We start from the raw sequence: 25,186 nt of genomic DNA on the forward strand, positions 1-25,186 counted from the left end.
AGTTTTTTGCATATTTATCACACTTACATATTTCTGATATTGGAACAAATATCAATATAAGACAAAGATAAGGGAAGAATACAAAACACAGTTTTTCATTTATTAAGGAGCAAAGACGTTATAAGCCCTTAACCCTAATAACTGCTTGTGCCACCCTTCGTAGCAAATGCAATCAAACTTTTGCAATTACTGACTACGTGTGTTTCACATTGCTGTGGAGGAATTTGGGCCCAGAATTGTTTTAATTCAGCCACACTGGAGGGTTTTCCAGCACAAACAGCCTGTTTAAGATCAAAGCACATCAATGAGATTTGCGTTTAAGCTTTGACCCAGCCACTCCAAAGCCTTCACTTAGTTTTTTTTTGAGCCATTCAATCACTGTCCTGCTCCAGGTCCAAAGTGCTTCAGGACACAAACTGATGGCTGGAGATTCTTCTTCAGGGTTTTGAATCTTAACTGAGGTAAGTAAGGCCTGCAGTTGTTCAGATTTTGTTTTAAGTGTCCTTTAACTTGTGTGATGCAAACAGAAAAGTGATACCAGTGTAGTGAGCGATTGTTTTTCCAGCATGACTGTAGAAATGCTGCTGTAGAGTCTTTTCACCTCACCTGCTGACAGGTCAGAGGCAAATAAAATTGCTCTTTGAAGTCAACACCCCTGTATTAAATGCCATTTCTGCAGTTGTTGGAAGCAATAAAGAACTCAGAGTACTGAGTAAATTACATGCTGTGGTGATTAAAAAAAACTTAAATTAAGCCAAGTAAACACTCAGAATCATAAAACTGTCAAATCTCACAGTTCAGCCTATTCAGACACAAGGAGGATTTTTTAAGGAGTTTTCCCTGCTTATGTTTCTAAGGATTAGGTTAAGGGGGCTGCGGGGATCGCGAGAGTTTTTTTCTGAGTATGAGTTTTATTCTAAATCTACAAATGCATATAAATCGAAATAAAGTTTTGCCCCAAGGCATGCAGCCTGTATTTGTGGCCATACTGAACGTTACAAAAGCACAAGTTTAACTAAACAATTTTAATATGGTTTAAGAGATTTTTAAACACATGAGCACGGAGCCCGAGAGAGCACGGTCCGGAGACCTGTGATTCAATCAAAAACCAAAATACTTCACCCGGTATCTTTGTACTAGTTTGTCTGCATAGCTTGAATTCAAATATTTAGAAAAAAACTGAAAAAAACAGTACTATGTGAAAAAGAATTAAAATGAAAAGCTGAACTATTAGTGCAAGTAATTAGTAAAGCTTTTAGTAGGATGAAGTATTTACTGTTTAAAGAACCTCAGTTTTTGAACAACTTTGCTTTAAAGACTCAAGAATTCCTGTTTCAGAAACAAACATCTAAGATGACATTAGTGTTGTTGTTGCTGTTTACGACCACTCACCGGGCAGACGGACGAGTGTCTGGGATGCCATGCTGTCAATATGAGTTTTCACTGGTGGAGTCCTTCCAATCTGACGAAGAGCCTGCAAACGAGTCACCCTTTATTAATCATGTTCCCATAGAACCACATCACACAAAACAAAAAACAAACAATTCCTCCCCCAAAAAACAGATCGCGTACCTGAACAAAGAGCTTGGTGCACTTGATATCGATGATGAGCGGGACAGAGTAGTCGATAGCCATACGCCTGGTCCTGTAGCCTTTGGTGACAAAGGAGGAGAGCCTTCGACCTCCGCTGTTCCTCATGGAGAGGTTAATGACAAGGTCGAAGTGGTTCTCCTCCAGGTAGTTCATGATGCTGCGCTGCTTCTCTTTGGTGGCACATTCATCGCTATCGTACTCCTCAAACGGCCAATCGATTGCAGTCACCTGTACAAGGAGACAAAACAAACTTAAAGACAATATCTTAAAGAGTCTTAAAGTTTCTATCCTGATTTCATCCTGTCATAGATTAATACTTAAAATAGAGTGTTATTAAAGTACTTAAGTGAACGCCACAACTATGAGCAATGACATTTCGAAATAAATTTCTGCTGTTTTTCAAAAGCTCTAGCAAAATAAAACATTTTTTACAGTTACATTGTATCCATGTATAAGTGCTGCTCATCTGGAATCTTTGGTTTAATGTGCAATTCAAGAGGAATGATAAAGATGTAAAGGGTTACCAGGATTAAAGCATTTAAAAACAAATACACATAAACACGACCATATTCATGAGTCACTCACAGATGTGCCACTGCAAAATAAGTCGATTTTGATTTAAATAAAGTTTGTTACTCCAAAAAACGAAGCCTGTGTTAAAAGAATTACCTTGACTCCATGCTCTGTGTAGAAGTCAGCCGTGCCCATGCTGGCATACAGGTCATATCCCAAAGACTCCAGGGCCTGCACGGTGGGCAGCAGCTCACTCTTGTTCTGCAAACACAAGTCAATGCAAATAGTTTGGATAAACCATAAAATCATAACATCAGTGCTGAAAGCTGGAAAAATCTATTTCGTTTACTATGCTTCACACAACCGGAACACTCTGCAGATGCTCCTTAAAATCAGATCACTTTTAAACTTCTTAAATCTATTGTGGTAGACAGACAGTTTCAGTTTCAGCTCATCTTATCTGACATCGATGGCCTTTTCATACAGTTCCATTTGCTGTTTTTTTAACCCAGCATTCATATCTTTAGACTTCCCTGAACCACGGTCACCCCTTAATCTAGTTTTTATATTTTCTATATTCAGGCAAACAGATCATAATATTTCAACGCCGCAGAAAAAAATGTGGTTCGATGATTTTTATTCCATTTGTGTTGCTGAGATGGTTTTGATCGAGTTTAACTACATCTGGTCTCATGGTGATAATATTTACAGTTATCAGCTGTTGGTGGAATCATCAACAGCTGCTGCAAAAACAAATAATCAAGGTTTGTTGCTTTTCTCGTTAGAAAAGTAGCAGATGCATAAAATCTGTTGTTTATTCCCATGTGACTGATCAGCCACAAAAACATCTGCCAAACATAACCCACAGTTGTGACTAGACTTTAATGTGCCACTAAAATGCATCATTCGTACTTCCAGCTGCATCACTTGTGAGCTGAACTCACTGTTCACATCTGGATCCCTATCTGTTGTGTTTTTGTCAGTCGAAACCTTTAAGTACCTTATAGCTGCCGATGGAGAGCAGGATGTTCTTCTTGGGGATCTTGAAGCCTGTGGAGAGCATGGCTTTGAGGTAAGCCTCGTACTGGTTCTCCCCAAAACAAGCTACTTCTCCAGTGCTGGTCATCTCCACCCCGAGCACCACATCAGCTCCGGCCAGCCGAGAGAAAGAAAACTGAGGGACCTGGAGGACATTTGGTTGAAAGCAATCCGTGATGCTCAGTCAGATGAGAAGACAAAAGTGATTTAACATGAAGGGAAATATTTATGATTGCTTTCACACTACTTACCTTGACTCCCACAATCCCTTTCCCTTTCATCAGGCCCACTGGCTCCACGTCCTCCCCGATAATGTACTGGGTAGCCAGAGCCACCAAGTCCACTCCCAGTGTCTTGGACACAAAGGGGAACGAGCGAGAAACTCGGACGTTGCACTCGATCACTTTGAGCTGGTCATCCTGAGAGAAAAAACACAGCGGTCATTCAGCCGCCACTGTGTCAATCTGCTTCACCACTGGCAGGATGGACCAATCGTGACGCAGCTTTCTGACGGCCAGCTCTGTGCTGTTAGAGGGAAACGTGGATTTAGTGATAGAGGACAAACCTTAGTTTGGATTCTTTAAAAGCACTTTATCTAAAATAACATTTCATGCTGATAATACCCTAATCACAGAGAAAGTTACCATTAAGTTAAAATAAGACAGTGATTATTTCCTTTCCTACCCACCTCTGTACAGCCAGTGCTATCTGCTTGTCTGAGAAGCCCAGCTGCTTGGCCTTAAGCATCACCTCTGGAGGCATGGAGCTCTCATCCTGGACGGAAGGAAATTAATCCAGCATCTTAATCCATTTCGAACAGCTCTTAGTTTTTTCATGTTACGTCTTATCGGCCTTACCTGATTGTAGGTCTCCAGCAGCAGCTCGTGGTCGGCGATGTTCTTCATCTTGTGCAGGAACCAGCGGTCGATTTTGGTCATACAGCTTTTCCACAGTGTAGCCAGCTTTGAATGCTGCCGCCAGCACAAAGATACGCTTATCTGTAGGAGTCTGCAACTCCTGGTAAGCAGAGGGAGCACAACATACTAACTGTGAAGTAAAGTGCTGCTAGTTATTTGCCAGCCATGAGCATCAGCTCAGACATTTGGGCTTATTTTCTCAAAATAAATAAATAAATAAAAATAAATCAGCCACACACATAGTAGCAGAACATGATTAACAGCATGCAATGAAACATTCTTCAAAAAACCCAGAAGCAGGAAGCATTACAGTAGTAGATAGCTCAGGGGAGATCTGGCACCATCTACTGGTCCCGTTAAGACAGAACAATACAGTTTTGACCTTTTAAAATGTCCTTATCACAATCATTTATAGGGTCACCATCCTAATAGAGGTGTAGTAAAACAGATCAACATGCTTTAATGTGCTGCACCATCACTCATCCTTAAAAGCCGATGGCATTGCATAGCAAAAGCACTAATGTTGTGTTCTGACCAAATATGAATCATCATATCATTGCATGGTTGGCTGAAAATGGTTAAAAATCTTTCAACCTGAGATAAAGTATTTGCTGACACTGCAGTGAACAGGTCGTGCAGCAGCAAGGCATTTTTTAACCAGTACAACCATTTAACCTGGACTTCAGCTATGGGAGGTTACCTTTTCAGAGACAGGCTTGATGGTGTGGTCAAAGCCAACACAGTTCTCATCCACCATCCTCAGAGCTTTCTGGAAGGCTTCCTCAAAGCTACGACCAATAGCCATCACCTCCGCTGTTGAAGAAAAGGTTCTAGCACTGAGCACAATATCCATAATAAGCACCTGACTTACTGGCTTCTCTGCCCGCACTGGTAAAGGTTAACTTTATAATCAAACTGTGAAATAAAGCAGTAGAGTAAAACTTTAATGCCCTCATGGAGAAATCTGCTGTGATAGCAGTGCAGAAAAAATAAATAAATAAGAATAAAAAAAGAAAGAAAAAAAACATAGTAGGTGCAAAAAATGACCATCTGAATTTATTGTTAGCTTTACTGAGACCAAACTAAGTATTTTTAAAATGTTCTGGAATACTAACAGTACTAAATCTACTACCTATTTACAATTTGTTACAACATATTTTTGTTCCAAGCTCGCTTTTGCCTCTTACCAACACTCTTCATGGAGCTGCCTATCTTGGTGGAAACCCTGAGGAACTTGCTGAGATCCCAGCGAGGCACCTTCACCACACAGTAATCCAAACTCGGCTCAAAGTTTGCCGTCGTCGAGTTTGTCACTGAGTTTCTGGACAAAAATACAGACGCAGTGCAAATATTTTTCATGGGTGAATCACTTAATTTAAAGGCGCTTTACAGTTAAGACATTTATGCCAAAAAAAAAAAAAAAAACTACAATGCTTATGCTGCAACTGCTCAAAGCAGTTTTGTCAAAACAATAACTTCAAATTAACCAAACTGCCAGCTGTGCAGGTGATGAATATCATCTTGTCACCAACATTTCCAAATTTCTTTGCTGATGAAAAATTGTGAAAACGTTTATACTAAAAAAAATGATTGAATTTCAATGATCAGATGTCTTCAAGTGTAATGATTGACTAGCTACATGTTTCCTGGGTCGGTGTGACACTGTGGGGGTGACTATTCAGGGTAAGCACAACAGGTCCACATGCAGTGAAGGCAGCGAGTCTGTGCTGCCTTACTTTACAGGCATCTATGCATCACAATTGTTTTTTGGTCGTTTAATATAGAAAAATTGATTTTAAGCTTGAATACTTTAAACCCCACTTTTAAAAAATGTTCAGTTTAGCAGAATACTGGAACGTCTTTGTTGGATGCCATCATTCTTTAAAAGCAGCGATGCCCCTGTTAGATCATTATCCGCCGTTCTTAAGCTGAGAGACGTACTTGAGCTGTGGCAGCGGGATCCCCAGACCAAGTTTAGCTGCTACGTAGGCCAAAGGATAACCAGTCGCTTTACTGGCCAGAGCAGAGCTCCGTGACAGGCGGGCATTCACCTCAATGATGTAGTACTGCAACACATTATACATAGAAGATACAATTCAATCACACACATTACGGGAATTAGACCAGGAGCAGGAATACCAGCTCCCCATGCACACAAGACCTGTTTAAAGGCCTGTTCTGATACATAAAGCCTATTCATACAAATCTATTCCTGGTTTGTATGAAATGAACTTGGTCACATTGATACCTAAAACAATTTTCTTTTAAAACTTATTGAACTAGAATTTACATAGCAAAGACTTTTTACAACCTTGTTTTGGAGCCAAAACAGTAAATGTAAGCCGTTGACATACCTGGCTGTTACATTATCTGCAGATCCAGCCGCACACTCTGTACATCCTATAGCCATATAAACTGTATATACTTAAAGTCATGTTACCACCCATGCTTATTTCAATATACCTACACTTTCTGTACTATTCATTACAGCATGTCACTGGCTTTAAAATAAGGAAATGAAAAACAGATCCACTTTATAGGTGAACACAGTCCTATTTGTGCTTTTCATCACCCAGGTCTTCACATATATGCTTACCTGTTCAGATTCGGGGTTAAGAGCGTACTGGATGTTACACTCTCCCACGATGCCGAGATGTCTGATGACTTTAATGGCCGTGTTTCTCAGCATGTTGTACTCGCGGTCATTAAGCGTCTGACTGGGAGCCACTACAATGGATTCCCCAGTGTGGATACCCAGTGGGTCGATGTTCTCCATATTACACACCTAAACAAAAGGAAACAACAGCCACTTTAAATCGCCCTCAGTTTTTTTTTTAGTGAGTATAAGCTGTTTGTTCTCTGGTCTCCTTTTACTCACAGTCACACAGTTGTCATAGGCGTCCCGGACCACCTCGTACTCAATCTCCTTCCAGCCTTTCAGGGATTTGTCCACCAGCACCTGAGAGGTGTGAGCGAATGCTGCCGTTACCAGAGAGGTCAGCTCCTCTCTGTTGTTGGCAAAACCGGAGCAGAGGCCTCCGAGAGCGAACGCTGAACGAACCAAGACGGGGTAGCCAAGACGCTCAGCAGCCGCCACCGCCTACAGCAGAGTTAATCAGATAAATTTAGACTTCACTGGGGCAAAAAACAATCCAGAAGCTATTAATTTATAAGCGAACACGTCTCCTCACCTGTTCCACCGACAGAGCTGCTTCACTGGGAGCTACATGCTCATTGATCTCTTCCATTTTCTCCACAAAGATTTTCCTGTCTTCGGTCATCTCAATGGAGGAAACAGGAGTTCCCAGAACCTGCACTTTATATTTCTCCAGAACGCCCAGCTTGGTCATCTCTACACCGCAGTTCAGAGCAGTCTGACCTCCAAAAGTCAGCAGGACGCCGTCCGGGCGCTCATTTTTTATCACCTGTAACAACAAGATGTAATGACACGAAGCACTCACAACACATGAAAATGAGACAAACAGCTCTGTGGATTTCACACTGGGAATTTCATCCCGTCCAAGACATTTGGAAGTCTGCAACTGAACTAAAAGCAGCTTAAGTCATCTTTTACTTTTTTTATTAGCCTCTTCGTTTCCACTCTATACTGCCGTATGATGGATGCAGGTAGAAAGCTGAGCGGGGATTTTTATATCTTTGAGCCAGCACATTTTTACAGAAACGTATTATGAACACTGAAATTTAAAAATAAAAATAATAACAAACTACATTAAATAAACCTGGGCAAAGAAGGTAAAAATCTGAGGGAATATTTGTCCTCAAACTTGTTTCTTTTCATTGTCATTATTAATCTGCACTCTTATTTTTCCTCTCTTACTAATTAATTACTGGCTGTTGTCACTATATTGCATCTATATAAAAACCAGAGTGGAGCAACGAGCTCTCTTTAGTCCACCAGCACCAACCTTTATCTTACATGATGACTTCCAATGGAGCCGCGGATTTAAGGGCTGTAACACAAAGCTCATGTTTTGCCTTTGCTTTGCTAGTGCTGCATTCAAGTGTTCAACCAAACAAAGTGATGGACCACGTAAAAGTGTATCTTATCCACAGTAAAGAAATAAAAATAAAGGTTGTCCTAGAACCCACTGCCCCAAATCCTACAATACAGACACAAAAGAAGACTGAACTACCTTCAACAGTCACCAAAGCTACAAACACACCTGTGCAGAACTGCTCTGTGTTCTGTGGTGGGCTGTGATTATGTGAGACCCCTCAGTCTTTTAGACAAACACAATCTGGGGTCAATACTGACTGATCCGAAAAAACAAACAAACAAAAAACAGTTGACCTACAAATTTCACTGTGTCCACAGTTTCTCTTCTTTCATCAGTCACAGAGTTGCAACAGAGTGAATCCATACCTGAGTGACGTACTCTGCTGTAATCGGCAGAAAGTAGACTTTGTCAGCCAGATCTTTGGAGGTCTGGGCCCTATTTCAGGAAGCCGGTTTAGTGCAAACTCTGAGTAAGTATACCCTGATTTAACGAAAACTCTGGCTTTTCGGTTTCACAAAGCGAGTTTAGATTAATCCTGAGTGAGTCACTATGACGACACACTCTGTGAAGCTAACCCCCACCTGTTTTTCGGGCCGCCGCTTTTTTTCTGTTGGCTATAACAGGTCACATTTGAGCATACAGAGTAAGCAAATATGTACTTGTAATGTGCTCAGATAATTTCAATAAGTGCTTACAGAAAGAAAATTAATGTAGCCTCTAACTGCAATTGATTTACATGGGACAAACAGACCAAGCACTATGGCTCATAATACAATTACACCTTACCTGTTTGGACTATATTTTTATATTTCATTTTTACTTGCTGCCAGGAACGTTTGGGGCCTGTTGGGTCACATCAATGTTTAAATTAACACTCACGCATTGACTCTGTCGGCTATGTTTTGCCATGCATGCTCCCTTTCTTTTGCAGCTGAGGCTGTGTTACTTTTTTCCTGCAAAATTTTTTTTTTTTTTTTTTTTTTTGACAGACAACCATTCATACTCACATTCACTCGCACATTCACACCTAGTGACAATTTGGATTTTCCAATTAACCTATCCCCACAAACTGCATGTCTTTGGACGGTGGGAGGAAGCCGGAGTACCCGGAGGGAACCCACGCAAACACGGGGAGAACATGCAAACTCCACACAGAAAGACCCCGGCCTGATGGTGGAATTGAACTCAGGACCTTCTTGCTGTGCGGCAACAGTGCTAACCACCGTGCCACCGTGCTGCCTTTTCCCCGCAAAATTTGCATGTTATCGGCATATGCTGCCATCAGAATTTCGGCCTCAAGCGCTGTAAGATACATTGACCGCGCCTTCTTTCCCTCCGTCTCCATGGTGACTCGCTTAATCTGTGCTCCACTAATCAGGGCTTTACGTATTCTCGTGCGCGCGCTTAACTTGGGGTTAAAGCAACTCCGCGTTGATTGAACTAATTGTTATCAGCCTTTCTGAAACCGAATATTCCGAGTTGGACAGTTCGGGGTTACTCAACCCTGAGTATCGTTTTTCACTCTGAGTTTTCTAAACCGGTTTCCTGAAATAGGGCCCAGGTCTCTGTGGCTTTTAAACCCCAAAACACGCTGCGCCAAAAATTGGTCCACCCCAAGGATCGGGTCCCCCGACACAAACAGAGTAAAATAGTGTACGCTGTTAAGTGCCAGGAGGATTGCCAGGATTTATACATCGGGGAAACCAAACAACCTCTGGCGGAGCGGACGGCACAACACAGAAGAGCTACCTCGTCTCGCCAGGACTCTGCGGTCTATTTACACCTACAGGCCAGTGGACACTCTTTCAATGATGAGGATGTACACATCCTGGACAGAGAGGAACGCTGGTTTGAGCGCGGAGTCAAGGAGGCCATTTACGTGAAAAGGGAAAGACCATCTCTGAATCGAGGAGGGGGCCTAAGGGTACATCTTTCGCCATCTTACAATGCTGTGATTTCAGCCATTCCCCAACTCTCTGTGAATGGTACTCATGGCCATTGATCTGTGGTCTTTGATCAATGGGTTTTGGTCAGTGGTTGTTGATCAACGGTCATGAGAATTTTCGTAATTATGATTAAGGAACTGACCTCCCAGCCCATTGTTCCTTCAGGGGGCTGGTTTCAGTCATTATACAAATGTACTGTTTATAAGATTTGGAGAACCCTGCAGTCAGCTGAGACTGAAGAAGTCACTTGGATGAGTGACGAAACGTTTCTCCCACAAAACGCTACGTCCAGATGAACAGAATCAACTTTGGAGATAGAAAAATATAGTTTTTCATGTAAACTTGATTATTGTCTGTAGTAGGGCTGCCACAAACGATTATTTTCATAGTCGACTAGTCATCAATTATTTTTGCGATTAGTCGACTAATCAGATCATCATCCATTGGACGTAAAACGTACAGCTTATTGCACCAGCATTCATCTGCTCTTATATAACTATAATTAGTTTACTGCTTGAAGTGTTTAAAGTATGTGCTAACTAAAAATAAAGACAAGATGATAGATTAGACTTTTAATAAATTTGAAAATTGTCTCAGTGGTTTAATAAATTAAGTCGTCTGCTCTTTGCTCCCTAAAATTTAACAGGACATTGGAGTAAATTCTCGACCATCTCAAACTTCTGTTTAATCAGTTTTCTGTTTGACGTTTATTCAGATATGTAAAATCTATAACTTTAATCTCAGCCAAACCGAATTACTCCGGATCAAATAAAACACTGAAAAAAGCCAAACAATAACATTTTTTAGGTTATCTAAGTGACTTATATATCATGTTTAACCTGAGTAGCAAAAGACCGCGGGGGTTTGAAAACGATGTGCCGGGTGTTCGCTGTTCTACACGGATCTAGTGAACCTTACCCCAGCTAGCTATCAAGCTGGTGGGTAACAGATGTCTCTGAAAACGTCGGCGCACTTTTGAAAATATGTGGTGTCTTGATAAACTGAGCAGATATTTGAGGTTTACACAGTTACATTCTCGCCTGAAAATATGTTAAACGTTTATTTTGTGACCCAGAAAGAATAATAAGAGTAATATTAAAACTAACTAGCTGCCGCCATTGTTGGAAACTGAGCTGGGCAGCGCTATGAATTCTGGGACAGAGCTACTTCTTCTTCTTCGGGGTTTAACGGCAGCTGGCATCCTTGTACATGCAGTGCTGCCATCTTCTGTTTCAGTCCGTTATTACACTCTTAAATTCTACTACTTATTCCTGCATCCTTTGTGATCTTACAAAGCTTCAAACGACGCGTCGACTATTAAATCAGTCGTCGACGATTCTGATAGTCGACGTAATCGTGACTAGTCGACTAATCGTGGCAGCCCTACTAGAAAGCGAAAATTTCAGAAGAAATTTTAAGTGTGCCTATGCTGCCGCTAATCAGTATAGTTTGCCATTCAAACGGCTACAGAGAGCAAAACTCAGCAGAGCAGCCATTCTCTACCATGAACTATGGTAAAAACAAACACCGCTCGCGCCTCACAGATGACAGCTTGCAGTTTTGTGTAAAGATGATGTGACTTCTTACAGCCCCGATTTGTAGACGCTGTGCGCAGAGGTTCATAAGCAGACCCGACAATTTCTTCGTGACGTCCTGCCACTTGCAAATGTGCCAGAAGAAGCAATGGAGTCAGCAGAGTCCACGTAACATCTTTAAAGTGCAGTGCTGCCATGTGTTAACATCTGAGACTCCAACATGAAGGACTGAAATAAATCTTTAGAGCATTAAACTGCTGGTGAACTGGACATTTTTTGTAGGTATCTCAAAAACTTTCAGTAGCAGAGTCTGCACTGTAGATACTGGGTTTTATTAAGAGAATGCAATTGCAACAATAACAAATTGAAAAGATTTTTTCATTCCCTGTAATGTATGGCTGCTGAGTAGCCACACCAGACATGCACACAGGGTGACTAGATCACAATAAGCCGCATGTCGGACTTTTCAACTCTTGCTAGGTAAACACAATAAGAATAAAGGGAAGTTTTCACTCCCCCTTGTTATTTCAGCTGCGGTTCTGTCTGGTAACAGTCTATAGGTTTGAGTAAGGATGTATCCATAGGTCTTTTTGGAGCACTAGCTGACAATTTATGAATCTTTAGCCAAATATCACACAAATATACTGTGTCGCTTCACACCATTTTTTCTCTTATGTGAAACTGAAAAATAACTCTATCCAGTGTTTAGAAAGGTGGATGTCCTGCAGAGCCTGTAAAATGTGGGACATTGGTTCAAGATGTGGGAGAGGGGGGAAAGCATAAAAATGCTGTGCAGTCCCCCTTATAGAGGGACATCTGATCCCCCAACCTGCACATCATGAAGTATGAAGTAACACCAGTAACACAACACCTTATGGAGGTAAACCAATGTGTAGACAGTGATGTGCAAAGCTGTTCATAGGAACATCCTCCATCCATGGTGGTGTAATCTTTATTCTGATGCTGAATTGATTGATTTATGAATTTACTGTAAACATTTCTTACATTTTTCTTATTGCAAGCAGACAAACCTGTCCCGGGATTGTTCCTGCTCCTCCCCTTCATTTTATAAACACTCTAAATCAAACTCATTCCATTATATATTTTTTTTATTTTAGGACGATGTTTTCATACAATCCTCTACATCTGCATCAAACCAGGCTTGTCATATACAACCTGCTTTTAGTCGTATATATTATATCTTTGAGCAATTGCTCAGCAACAGAGTTGGACGTCCGTGCAGTCTGTGCTCAGACAGGTGACTGCTTGCACCTGTCTGTGGTAACACTGTCATGCACCATCATTAACAGTCTTGCACTATACATGCAGTGCGTATATCATATATTGTGGCTCTATAAAAATCTATTTAGATCACAAACCTGTGTTTTGTTTGTTTCTTTCTTTCTTTCTTTCTTTCTTACTACTATTGTACATCAGTAAAGTGCAGGAGCCCATTTTTCCAACTAGATAAAAGTCTTATACAACCCAAGAAAACAGCTTAACCATAAATCACACTTTGTAATATCTGTGTTTGGCACTGTCATGTATTTTTAGACTCATATGTTTAATAACAAATATTTTGGCTTGTGTAGTAAGGAAAGTACAGGGGATATAATGTAGTGTCCACAAAGAATTGTGCCAATGACCTAGCATGCATAAAAACAGGACCATCACTAATCCACAATACTTTGACTCTGTTCATGTTACAGCATTGTGTATTAAAACGTGGGTAAAAACTGATGGTTACAAATGTTTATTTGTGTGTTTGTAGTTTCCTGGGGAGATAAACTGGATTGCATTTTTGTTGGGAACTGTTATTTCAACATAACGGAGTCCAGTACAGCACGTCCCCAACAACTGGAACCTCAGTAATAATAGAGCCAACACACGAAACAATAAAATGCAGAAAAATCTGAAAAAAAAACCGTCCTATTAACGTTGAATATGAGCTAAATATGATATTGTAGTCCATTCGTAAGAGTGTTTTGAAGTGCTTATTTTACTATTTGAACTCTGTGAGGCAAACATACAGAATGCTGTATGCTATCTGTGAGGCTCATATGCAATTTCTTAAATCCAAATCAAATCAAAACAAAGCTTTTATGCAATGAAAAGGTTCATTAAAAAATGTAAATATACATTTCAAAACAATTCTATGGGGCAACTGTTGCCAAGTCATGATGATGTCATAGGCTCCATTCCCCAAATTCCACAGTTAGGTTTGATTTTGTGATCTGAACACTTCAAGACAAACTTCAGACAAAAAACTAAGAAAAACAGTCACAAAACTCAAGATGAGTGAAGAAGGCCAGCCGCCATACAAGTCGAGCTCAGTGTATAATGAACTCCGTTCGGAGGGACAATTTTGTGATGCAATCATCAAAGTGGAGGATGTTGAATTTCCGGTCCACAGGGTCATCCTGTGTAACTGTACGCCGTACTTCAGGTGAGTTGCTGACCTGATAATGTGAAGGACAGTTGACTGGTTTATACCTGTGAAAAATGTAATTCATGTACTTAGTCTGTGAAACAGTGCCAACAAAAAGGAACGGGTTGAATCATAAAACTTTTGTTTTAACTTCCTGTTTGCCATTTGTTTGAAAGTTGTGTTTTGATCGTGTCCTGTGGATTTTTGAAATTTGGCCATCAATTTCTGGAGCAAAGACTACTCAAATTGTTGGAACTTTTGGTACAACCCTGTCTGGATTACGACTTTGATACAGGATATTGGACTGGACTAACGGAGTTAACGAGGTAATTGCAGGCTAGCCAACACGTTACCAGGCTAACGGCTGACTGAGGAATCAGCTGAGCTGCTACCAGGGTAACCAGATAAAATGGGGCCGAAGAGGACACCGACAGCTGAGGAAGTCGAGGACATTAAAAAGTCCCTTGACTTCATAATGGAGGAAATTTCTACTATCAGGTTGCAGCAGAAAAATATCATTGAAATTGTGGAGGAGGTAAAGCTCCTCCGCATCCAAAATGCCGAAAAAGATAAAAAGATTGCATACCTGGAAAGTAAGGTCGCTGACCTGGAACAATACTCCAGGATAAACGACGTCATCATCACTGGGCTCCATATTAAACCCCGGTCATACGCTCAGGCGGTGACCGCTGACAGCAATGAGGAACCTGGAGAGCTTGACATTAGCTCCACGGAACAACAGGTGGCTGCTTTCCTGCGGTCCAAAGGGATTGCCCTGGACTGTAACTCTGTCGAAGCATGCCACCCTCTTCCCAGGAGGAACGGCAACATACCGGCTATTATATTAAGGTTTGTAAATCGAAAGCACAAGATTACGCTGCTGAAACAAGGAAGAAAATTAAAAGGATCTAATGTCTTTATCAATGAACATCTAACCAAACACAACGCTGAAATAGCCAAAAAAGCGCGACACCTTAAGAAGCTGGGAAAAATCCAAGGCACTTGGACGACGAACTGCAAAATATTCATTAAACTAAACGGATCACCAGAGGAAGCCAAAGTTCTGACCATTAAAAATATGGCGGATCTCGAAAAATATCAGTGAGCAACACGATCTGGACGGCAAACAAGGTAACAGACAACCACACACTCACTTATGACACACACTGGAAGGAAGAACTCAGATACATCTGGAAGAATCAGCTGCATCAGTCAGACAGTTGCAGAATATGATCAATTGGAACTGAAAACATTTAACTATATGGATCACAATACACACGACTTGGAATATGAAATAGATCCAGACAACAACTTTTTCTCATCTAACAATAACAATTGCTGCTACTATACAAATAAAGACTACAATCAGAGGATTAAAACTGAGAATAAATTATCAATTATCCACTTTAACTGTAGAAGTCTCTATGCTAATTTTAGTCATATCAAAGAATATCTTAACCAGTTTTCACATCCATTTAGTGTCATTGCCTTATCAGAAACTTGGATCAATATGGAAAAAGGAACAGACTTTGAACTGGAGGGTTATGAATTCACATTTATAACTAGGCGAAACAAAGGAGGAGGAGGAGTGGCCTTGTATGTGGACAAATCCTTGAAATTTAATGTGGTGGAAAAGATGACGATGGTGATTGATAATGTACTAGAATGTATTACAGTTGAAATTTGTAAAGAAAAAAGTAAAAATGTAATCATTAGCTGTATATACAGAGCTCCAGGTAGTAGTATTGAGACATTTAAAGACTGGATAGAAGAAACATTTATTGAAATAGCTCGCAAAAAAGTTTTCATTTGTGGAGACTTCAATATTGATTTGCTAAACCCAAATAAACATAAAACCACTGAGGAATTTATAAACACAATGCACTGTATGAACCTATTCCCTAAAATTACTAGACCTACCAGGATTACATCACATTGTGCAACTCTCATAGACAACATTTTTGCAAATGACATTGAAAATAAGACTGTAAGTGGACTCCTGATTAACGACATAAGTGACCATCTTCCAATTTTTACAATCTATGATAGGAATTACAAGATCAATAAAATGGACAGTAAAAAAGAGTACAGATGAGTAAGAACAGAAGAAAGAATGAATGCATTTAAAAAAGATTTATTGAAGGAAAACTGGGGTGAAGTATATCAGGAACAGGACGTTAATAGTGCTTATAATAAATTCCTTAGAATATTTACATTACTGTACAATACCAACTGTCCAATAAAGCAATATAGTAGGAAACAGAAATATATGGACTGTCCATGGATAACAAAAGGTCTGCAAAATGCATGTATAAAGAAAAATGCTCTATACAGAGAGTTCTTAAGAACGAGAACTAAAGATGCTGAAATCAGATACAAAAGATATAAAAATAGGTTAACTAATATACTTAGATTTAGTAAAAAGGAATACTATAAGAAGCAATTAGATATAAATAGAAATAATAATAAAAGATTATGGGAAATCCTGAACAGTGTTATAAAATGTGGGACTGGACAAAAGAACTATCCCAAGTATTTCATTTGTAATGACCATGAAGAATACAATATGGATGTTGTGGCAAATAGTCTCAATGAATTCTTTGTAACTGCTGGACCAAATTTAGCAAGAACAATCACTCATCCTGGGAAAGCACAGGAAAAACCCGATACACTGATTGACAGAAATCCATATTCTATGTTTCTCACAGCCGTTGATGAAAATGAAGTTCTTGAAATTGTCAAAAAATGTAAAAATCACAAATCTTTGGATTGTAATGATATTGATATGATAGTGGTTAAAAGAGTCATTGAGGCTATTATAAAACCATTTACATACATCTGTAATTTATCATTTCAAACTGGTCGATTTCCAGACAGAATGAAAATAGCAAAAGTTATACCTCTATACAAATCTGGAAACAAACACCATTTCACAAACTACAGGCCTGTCTCTTTACTACCTCAATTCTCAAAAGTTCTTGAAAAACTGTTTAAAAACAGACTGGAAAAATTTATAGATAAACATAAACTACTCACTGAGAGTCAGTACGGATTCAGATCAAGCAGATCAACATCATCGGCACTATTAGATTCAATAGAATACATCACAAATTCCATAGACAAAAAGCAATATGTGGCTGGGTTATTCATAGACTTGACAAAGGCATTTGACACTATAGATCATGATATATTAATAAGAAAACTGGAAGGTTATGGTGTCAGAGGGGTAGTTTTAGATTGGGTCCGGAGTTATTTAAGTGACAGAAAGCAGTTTGTGAAAATAAATGGTGGTTGCTCCTTATGTATGGACATTGCTTGTGGTGTACCCCAAGGGTCAGTTTTGGGTCCAAAATTCTTCAACTTGTACATTAACGACATCTGTAAAGTGTCCAAAGTATTAAAAATGGTTCTCTTTGCTGACGATACAAACATTTTTTGCTCTGGTGATGATCTGCAGAATTTATTGGAGGATATGACTAATGAAATAAGTAAAGTGAAGTTCTGGCTTGATTAAAAACAAATTATCATTAAATTTGAATAAATCTAAACTGATGTTATTTGGAAATAGTAGTTTAAATACAAATGCAAAGATTCAAATAAATGGTGTTGATATTGAAAGAGTCAGTGAAAATAAATTTCTGGGGGTAATAATAGATGAAAAACTTAACTGGAGAGCTCACGTAAGATATATTCATTCCAAAGTATCACGAAGCATTGCAGTACTAAACAAGGCAAAACAGGTATTCGACAGAACATCACTTCATATTCTCTACTGTTCACTGGTTTCACCATACTTAAGCTATTGTGCAGAGGTCTGGGGCAATAACTATAAAACCACATTACATTCACTTTTTACTCTTCAAAAGAAAGCAATTCGAATCATCCACAATGCAGGTTATAGGGAACATACAAACTCACTATTTTTGCAGTCTGAAATATTGAAAATTGACAATATAGTGAAATTCCAAACAGCACAAATTCTATTCAAAGCAAAAAATAATGAACTGCCAGGTAATATTCAGAGTATGTTTTTTTTTTTTTTTTTGAAAGAAGGAAGTTATAATTTAAGGGGTTTTTGTAACTTCAAAACAATGAAGGTACGTACTACAAGAAAAGGTTTTTGTGTTTCTGTTCATGGAGTGAAACTATGGAACAAACTGAATATGGAATTAAAGCAATGTCCAAACATAAAACTGTTCAAAAAGAGTTATAAAAATATGATCTTCTCGATCTATAAAGAAAAGGAAAATATTTAAATTAAGTGAATGTCTCTATTTAAAAACAAACAAACAAACAAAAAATTCATGATGTGATATTATAGTATATAGTATATCAGAAATCTGTTCACTATTTTTATTACAAATTATATCAGTAAGGAAGCTGACTAAATATTCACTGATAATTTATGGCAAAGGGGTGGGATTAAATAAGTGTATACTTCTTCCCACTCCCTTTCAACATGTAAATTAATCAGAATGTTTTTTTTGTATGTAATTTGTATAGTATTTTTTTTCTCTCTTATTTCTTTTCTAAATGTACTTGTATATTGTTCACATGTTGAAATAAATTACCAAATAGAAAGACTTTGTCACGGTCAACTGACAGATACACCCAAAACATAATGCAAACATTTGCAGATTTCATCTTTACCTTCACAGAGCTCCAGATTCCACTTCAGTAAATGTGCCATTTAAAAAGCACTGTGAATCACTTGGTGATTGTGTGAAGTCTAATTGAAGTGTTTTATTAAGTTATATTAATATCTTCCCCACTGTTTGATACAGTAAGACACACCAGACTTCCTGATACTAAAAATGTTGAATTTTGTTATACAGTTATACGCTGAGCAAAAGTTTTGAGTTGCCTCTCATTTTTTTATATTTTGCTTTGAAACAGATGATTTTTTAAAAGTCCACTTGAGCAATAGTTCTCAACGTGTTTTTTTGAAGACTTGTAAAGGTTTCGTTTGGACATTTTTCACCCTTTTTAGTCCAGTGCTTGTACCCGAGGAATGGTTTTGTTTTTGTTCATTTGTTTATTTGTTTGTTAAGCCATTTAACGCTGATATATGAATCATTCAAGCATAAAAAGGACACTAAAACTCAAAGGATGAACCATTATTGTTTCTACACATAACGCATACTTAGTGTGAAGAATCAATTTTAAAGACAAATGGTAAATGGCCTGCATTTGTATAGCACTTTACTCAGTCCCTAAGGACCCCAAAGCGCTTTACACTACATTCAGTCATTCACCTATTCACACACACATTCACACACTGGCAATGGCAAGCTACGTTGTAGCCACAGCTGCCCTGGGGCACACTGACAGAGGCAAAACAAGGAGTAGCACGTATTAAAAAAAAGTAATGTTCTACAGCAAATGAACAGTATCTGAAAGTCATGTCCTTAAGAAAAAAGAAAGAATGCAGCAAATTCATGACACAAGACCATTTAATCCATCTACTTATCATGAAACCTCATCAGAAATGGTTTCATGGTTCATGTAAAACCTGTTAAAACCAATAAATAAATGTTAAGAAAAAAAAAGAAAAGAAATGGTTGTGGAAGGGAAACAGAGACTGTAATTAAGCAACATGCACTGGAACTTCCATAAGGAAAGGAAACAGACTGAGGTATGCCAAATTATGCAATAACTAGACTAAAGATCAGGGCAAACTGGCCTTATGGAGTTGATTTCAATATTTGTCATAGAGGTACAACAGTGAGTGTCTAGAGTTAACTTTAAAACACGGTGGAGGCTCTGTTGTGGTGTGGGACTGCATTGTGTTTGGCAAAAGCTTCATAAACATGGTGCCAATGTAATAAAGACATTGAAAACCCAACAATCAAGCGCACTAAACATGTACAAACTCTGTTTTGGAGTTATATACTCTATGGCAATATGGACTAGACATTACAAGACTATCACAGTAATCACATAGTAACACATGTAATTAGGAAATCATTTCCATTCCTGTCAACAGATTTTATATATTTATCTTACTTGTGCATGACATAGTTTATTATCTTGTTGCCTCCACACCGTTTAATATTCTCTACTCTGTCTCCATCTCTACCCTCAGGGCTCTTTTCATCCGCTGGAGCAACCCAGAAAAACAGGTCTTCAACATACCTGGCTTGTCTCCTGAGATGATGGAACTCATCATTAACTTTGCATACACCGGCTCAGTTTCCATAACGGAGGAAAATGTAGTGGAACTTCTCATGGCAGCTGATCAACTCAATGCAATGGACATTGTGAAACTCTGCTCTGACTTCCTCAGGGAGCAACTGTGCCCAGAGAACTGCGTTGGCATTTGGCAGTTCACAAAAGTATGCTTATCACCCGAACTACGCGCCAAGGCCTACCACTACATCATCAGTAACTTTGAGCAGGTTGTTCTTGAGGAGGAGTTCCTGCAGCTAACTGTGGAGGAACTTGCTGACATCCTTGATAGAGACGACCTCAATGTGCAGTTGGAGACCACTGTGTATGAAGCGCTTACAAAGTGGATTAGCCATGTACCTGTACAACGGAAACAACACCTCACCGCTCTGTTGCCCAAGGTCTATAAACTTTCATTACTACATTTAGTTTGGACTTAAATCTTCAGCATTTAGGTCATAGATTGAGTCGTTCCATCTGGGTGTAAGGATGCTTTAATATCTCAAGATGTTGCTCTTTTCAGCTGTAGCCAAACCACATTTAAGAAATTCTCTTCAAGAGCATTAAAACCGTATGAGATCTCTACACACATACTATAGAATAAATTATATTTATTAAGTATAGTTGCTAGGGCTATGACTAAAAACTGTCCCTGCTGACGAAAAGGCTAATGGTGTCTGACTTTGGTCGCTCTCTTGCTATCAATAAGAAAATTAAACAACATTAGGAGCATTATCCTAAAGAAGCTTGAGTTTACTAAAACTGATGTAGTTGAAATTCAGTGTTTTTTCTATTCTCCAAGTCATATTCTCTTCTGTCATCTCTCTGTAGGTCCGACTGGGATTGATGACGTCAGACTACCTAAAGGACAATGTGCTGTCTAGTGAGCTGGTGGGGGCCAATTCTGAGTGCCTGTCCATGATAAGTAATGCCATCTTAGACATACATGGTCTAGGAAGCAGACCCTTCATGTCTGGCTTGTGTCACCATCTTGTTCGTCCCCGCCTGCCTCATTCCATCCTGCTGGCCATTGGGGGGTGGAGTGGTGGTAATCCAACTAACGGCATCGAGGCCTACGATTGCCGGGCTAACCGCTGGGTCAACGTAACGAACAACCTCGAGTTTCCTCGTGCTTATCATGGAGCCGCCTTCCTCAACGGGTACGTCTACTTCATTGGTGGCTTCGACAAGGTGGAGCATTTCAGCAGCGTCCGTAGGTTTGACCTGACCACTCGTGCCTGTAAGGTGGGGCCCATGCACTCCTGCCGCTGCTATGTGAGTGTGACTGTGTTGAACGGGTTCATCTATGCCCTGGGAGGCTTCGACGGGCATGTACGACTCAGCAGTGCAGAGCGCTATCAACCTGAAATCAACCAGTGGAGTCTTATTGCACCGATGCACGAACAGAGGAGCGACGCCAGCTGCACAACACTTAACAACCGGGTGGGTGAAGTAAAAGAGTAGCAGAGAAATAGAGTAGGGTCTCAGGCACACAGGCCTAGAGACCTGTCAGCAACCTTTGGTAACAACCAGTTGCTAGGGAAAAATGTGTACTCCTCAGCTGGTTAGGCAGTGGTTGTATGAAAGACTCTACAGATTTCTACAGCAAATAGTTTGTGAGTATTTGCAGACAAGTCAGAGTACTCCATGCAAACCTCAACAGTCTGCTTACGACCAAAGGAAACACAAGGAGGCTTGTGGTGCAACACCTTCCTGGTTACAATTTCACAGTAGTGACAGCCATCAACCTCCAGCAACCACTTGCCAACCAGTCAGGGAATACACATTTTTACAGTGAAGCGAGGTGCAAGATAGGTCACAAACTGGTTTCTGTGTTCATGTTTTCAAATTTAAAAGTATAGTTGAAAAATATACTAATATATATCTATTTTGTTTCTAACTGATCACAAGTGCATCTTTGCATTTATGTACAGTACTTTAGTTGAGTTGACTTGTCAACTAAAATATAACAGATATTAAAAAAATAGTAAAACACATCATTATTTTATTATATTAAGATCCCAGATTACAATTATTTATCTGCATTCCTGAACAGAAAAATTAGCCTTATTGATTGAATGTTATGTTTGATTCATTTCTGGCTTTCTGACTGAAAGAAGTCCCACATACTCAGGTAAAAGTTGGGTGCATAAACATGTTTTTATGACAGGTAATTGTAAAACACACACATTTGTTATTACACATTTGTATTTTTCAGTTGGACACTTGGGTACTGAGTATCGGTCTTACTTCACAAATGATGTGGAAACATTTCACTTACAGGTAACATTGTTTCCAACTGAAATCTAAGAAATGTAAAGATATTTAATGTCCCTTTTTTGTTTTCAGATTTACATTTGTGGTGGATTCAATGGCAACGAGTGTCTGCAGACAGCTGAATATTACAACCCAGAGAGCAACCAGTGGACGATGATCAGTCCCATGAACAGCCGCTGCAGCGGGATAGGTGTCATTGCATATGCGGATCATGTCTTTGCAGTAAGACCACAAAGTAGTGCTGACACTCACGTAACATACAAATCAAATCTGTAATGTGCTTTGATCAGCAAGGCTTAACACAGATTTGGCTGACACAGAATTTTGCTAACTTTGTTTTGTATTTATCAATGATCAGATTCCTATCCTGACCACAGGTTCAGAGAAGGCATTCTTACTCATTCTATGTATTAATTTAACCGATTAATGATGTTTCTGCCTCATTTTTCTTTTCATGTTCCCCATTACCAAAATGTTGTGTCTTTAATGATTTCACTCATGATTTCACATTTCACTCAGTACAACAGAAATACTTATTCAAAACCAACATTGTCATCCTCATCGTTCCATAGAGGACATATGTTAGAGACAATTTCAAACTCATCCTGCAACACCTTTAGAAAAATGAGGGAATAAGCCAAGTGATTAGAACTCATCCTCTGGGGACGGTAGGCATTTTAGCTGTAAATTTTATCTTGCTATTTGCCTTAAAACCACTTATTTAGTTGTTTTGCAGCTGCACCCTTTGGTAAAAAGCAAAGATTTTAGTCTCACCTTCTGAGACACACTTCTTTCTTTATTTAGCTAGCTACCGTTTAGTATTTATTTTCTATTCAGACTAAGTCTCTATTCAAATAAAGGAAAAGTTATTATCAGCAGAATGCAGTGACCTTACCCTGGTGCTGACCTCAGGGTCTTTGATCAGGCTTTTAGGCCCCAAGGCCTGTCAGGGCTACTTTAATCTGTTATAGGAAGAAAGGACTGGAACTCAATGTTCCTTTTTGGACTAAAGGCAAAAGAGCTGTGAAGACATTTATACTGAAAACACAAATACTTTTTGTCGAGGGCTATTCATCTTTGTTGATAATAGCGTGGTGTGATAGACAACAGTGCTTTAATAGCTGTAGTTGAGGCTTGAGTGAAAAAAGGTCTCATACAGACTTCCACAACAGCTGGCTTCTACTTTATTTTACTTTCTCCTTTTAATTCAGAAGTCATTTTCACACACCACTGCACCCTGATCTTTTCTAGACATTCCCAACAAATGTGGGCCTGTGAGGATGCAAATACTGGGACGTTAATGGGCCTTTTTTAACCAACTTTTATGTGTAAACTCCATATAACAGCATGAGAATATGTCAGGTAGCTGTTCGCTTTATCCAGGTAAAACCCTAAACCAATCAGAGTATTTCCAGTAGTCAGATCACACCTAAGGTAAACAATCTCCTTGTATCTGCTACATATTAAGGGAAACTTTGGACAGTATTGCAACTTAATTCTTCAGTCATTTTCTGGAGTATCTGTGCAAAAACAGCTAAAGACATATAGCAGGTACATTTTCTTACAGGGGTACGGTGAAGCTGGTTACACTTACATTCAATCATTTGACCCACGTATTTACTTTTAGGTTGGTGGCTTCGATGGAAACAATCGTCTGCGCACCGCTGAGGCTTACAACCCACATTCCAATACGTGGAACCTCGTGTCCTCTATGCTGACCCCCCGCAGCAACTTTGGCATTGAGGTAATTGACGATCGCCTCTTTGTCGTCGGGGGTTTCCTCGACTTCTTCAACACTTCGAAAGTTGAGTACTACGACGCTTTAACCAATGAGTGGTATGAGGCGTGCAAAATGGAGGTTTTCCGCAGCGCCTTGAGTTGCTGTGTGGTGTCCGGACTTTGCAACATGACTGAGTACACCTTTCCTCGTGACGTCCTGCCACTTGCAAATGTGCCAGAAGAAGCAATGGAGTCAGCAGAGTCCACGTAACATCTTTAAAGTGCAGTGCTGCCATGTGTTAACATCTGAGACTCCAACATGAAGGACTGAAATAAATCTTTAGAGCATTAAACTGCTGGTGAACTGGACATTTTTTGTAGGTATCTCAAAAACTTTCAGTAGCAGAGTCTGCACTGTAGATACTGGGTTTTATTAAGAGAATGCAATTGCAACAATAACAAATTGAAAAGATTTTTTCATTCCCTGTAATGTATGGCTGCTGAGTAGCCACACCAGACATGCACACAGGGTGACTAGATCACAATAAGCCGCATGTCGGACTTTTCAACTCTTGCTAGGTAAACACAATAAGAATAAAGGGAAGTTTTCACTCCCCCTTGTTATTTCAGCTGCGGTTCTGTCTGGTAACAGTCTATAGGTTTGAGTAAGGATGTATCCATAGGTCTTTTTGGAGCACTAGCTGACAATTTATGAATCTTTAGCCAAATATCACACAAATATACTGTGTCGCTTCACACCATTTTTTCTCTTATGTGAAACTGAAAAATAACTCTATTTCTCAGTATATCTGTCATCTGCTTCGTGGTATTTTCCACTATATTGCACAGAATGATATATTTGTTCATGATAAAAGCACCAACTTTATATGTACTGAGGAAAATCCAGTGTTTAGAAAGGTGGATGTCCTGCAGAACCTGTAAAATGTGGGACATTGGTTCAAGATGTGGGAGAGGGGGGAAAGCATAAAAATGCTGTGCAGTCCCCCTTATAGAGGGACATCTGATCCCCCAA

At 39.5% G+C, this 25,186-nt stretch overlaps 2 protein-coding genes and 1 pseudogene across 3 annotated transcripts; 1 reads left to right on the forward strand and 2 right to left on the reverse strand.

The window, feature by feature from the left end:
* Positions 1 to 1,337: 1,337 nt before the first annotated feature.
* On the reverse strand, positions 1,338 to 3,534 carry LOC146614802 (multifunctional protein CAD-like). Its single transcript, XM_085375423.1, has 5 exons — positions 3,396 to 3,534; positions 3,107 to 3,289; positions 2,263 to 2,367; positions 1,573 to 1,821; positions 1,338 to 1,474 (listed from the first exon to the last, which is right to left on the reverse strand). The coding sequence occupies exons 1-5, from the start codon at positions 3,423 to 3,425 to the stop codon at positions 1,379 to 1,381; spliced, it is 663 nt and encodes a 220-aa protein (XP_085231549.1). The 5' UTR covers positions 3,426 to 3,534; the 3' UTR covers positions 1,338 to 1,378.
* A 50-nt stretch (positions 3,535 to 3,584) lies between these two features.
* LOC146614803 (multifunctional protein CAD-like) lies at positions 3,585 to 14,665 on the reverse strand (annotated as a pseudogene). The gene is made up of 11 exons (XR_014906989.1): positions 14,576 to 14,665; positions 14,021 to 14,054; positions 7,253 to 7,486; positions 6,940 to 7,161; positions 6,658 to 6,846; positions 6,003 to 6,127; positions 5,249 to 5,382; positions 4,762 to 4,874; positions 4,002 to 4,161; positions 3,833 to 3,918; positions 3,585 to 3,669 (listed from the first exon to the last, which is right to left on the reverse strand). The product of XR_014906989.1 is annotated as a multifunctional protein CAD-like (transcript).
* LOC146614804 (kelch-like protein 10) lies at positions 14,386 to 24,905 on the forward strand. The gene is made up of 5 exons (XM_085375422.1): positions 14,386 to 15,120; positions 20,075 to 20,558; positions 20,989 to 21,600; positions 22,507 to 22,656; positions 24,062 to 24,905. Exons 2-5 carry the CDS (start codon positions 20,142 to 20,144, stop codon positions 24,422 to 24,424), a joined length of 1,542 nt encoding a protein of 513 aa, XP_085231548.1. The 5' UTR covers positions 14,386 to 15,120; positions 20,075 to 20,141; the 3' UTR covers positions 24,425 to 24,905.
* The last annotated feature ends 281 nt before the right edge of the window (positions 24,906 to 25,186 follow it).

This window comes from Diplotaxodon limnothrissa, linkage group LG17 (genome assembly GCF_057381915.1).
Source record: "Diplotaxodon limnothrissa isolate DT_005_m linkage group LG17, D_limnothrissa_male_GT1.1, whole genome shotgun sequence".
Taxonomy (NCBI): Eukaryota; Metazoa; Chordata; class Actinopteri; order Cichliformes; family Cichlidae; genus Diplotaxodon; species Diplotaxodon limnothrissa.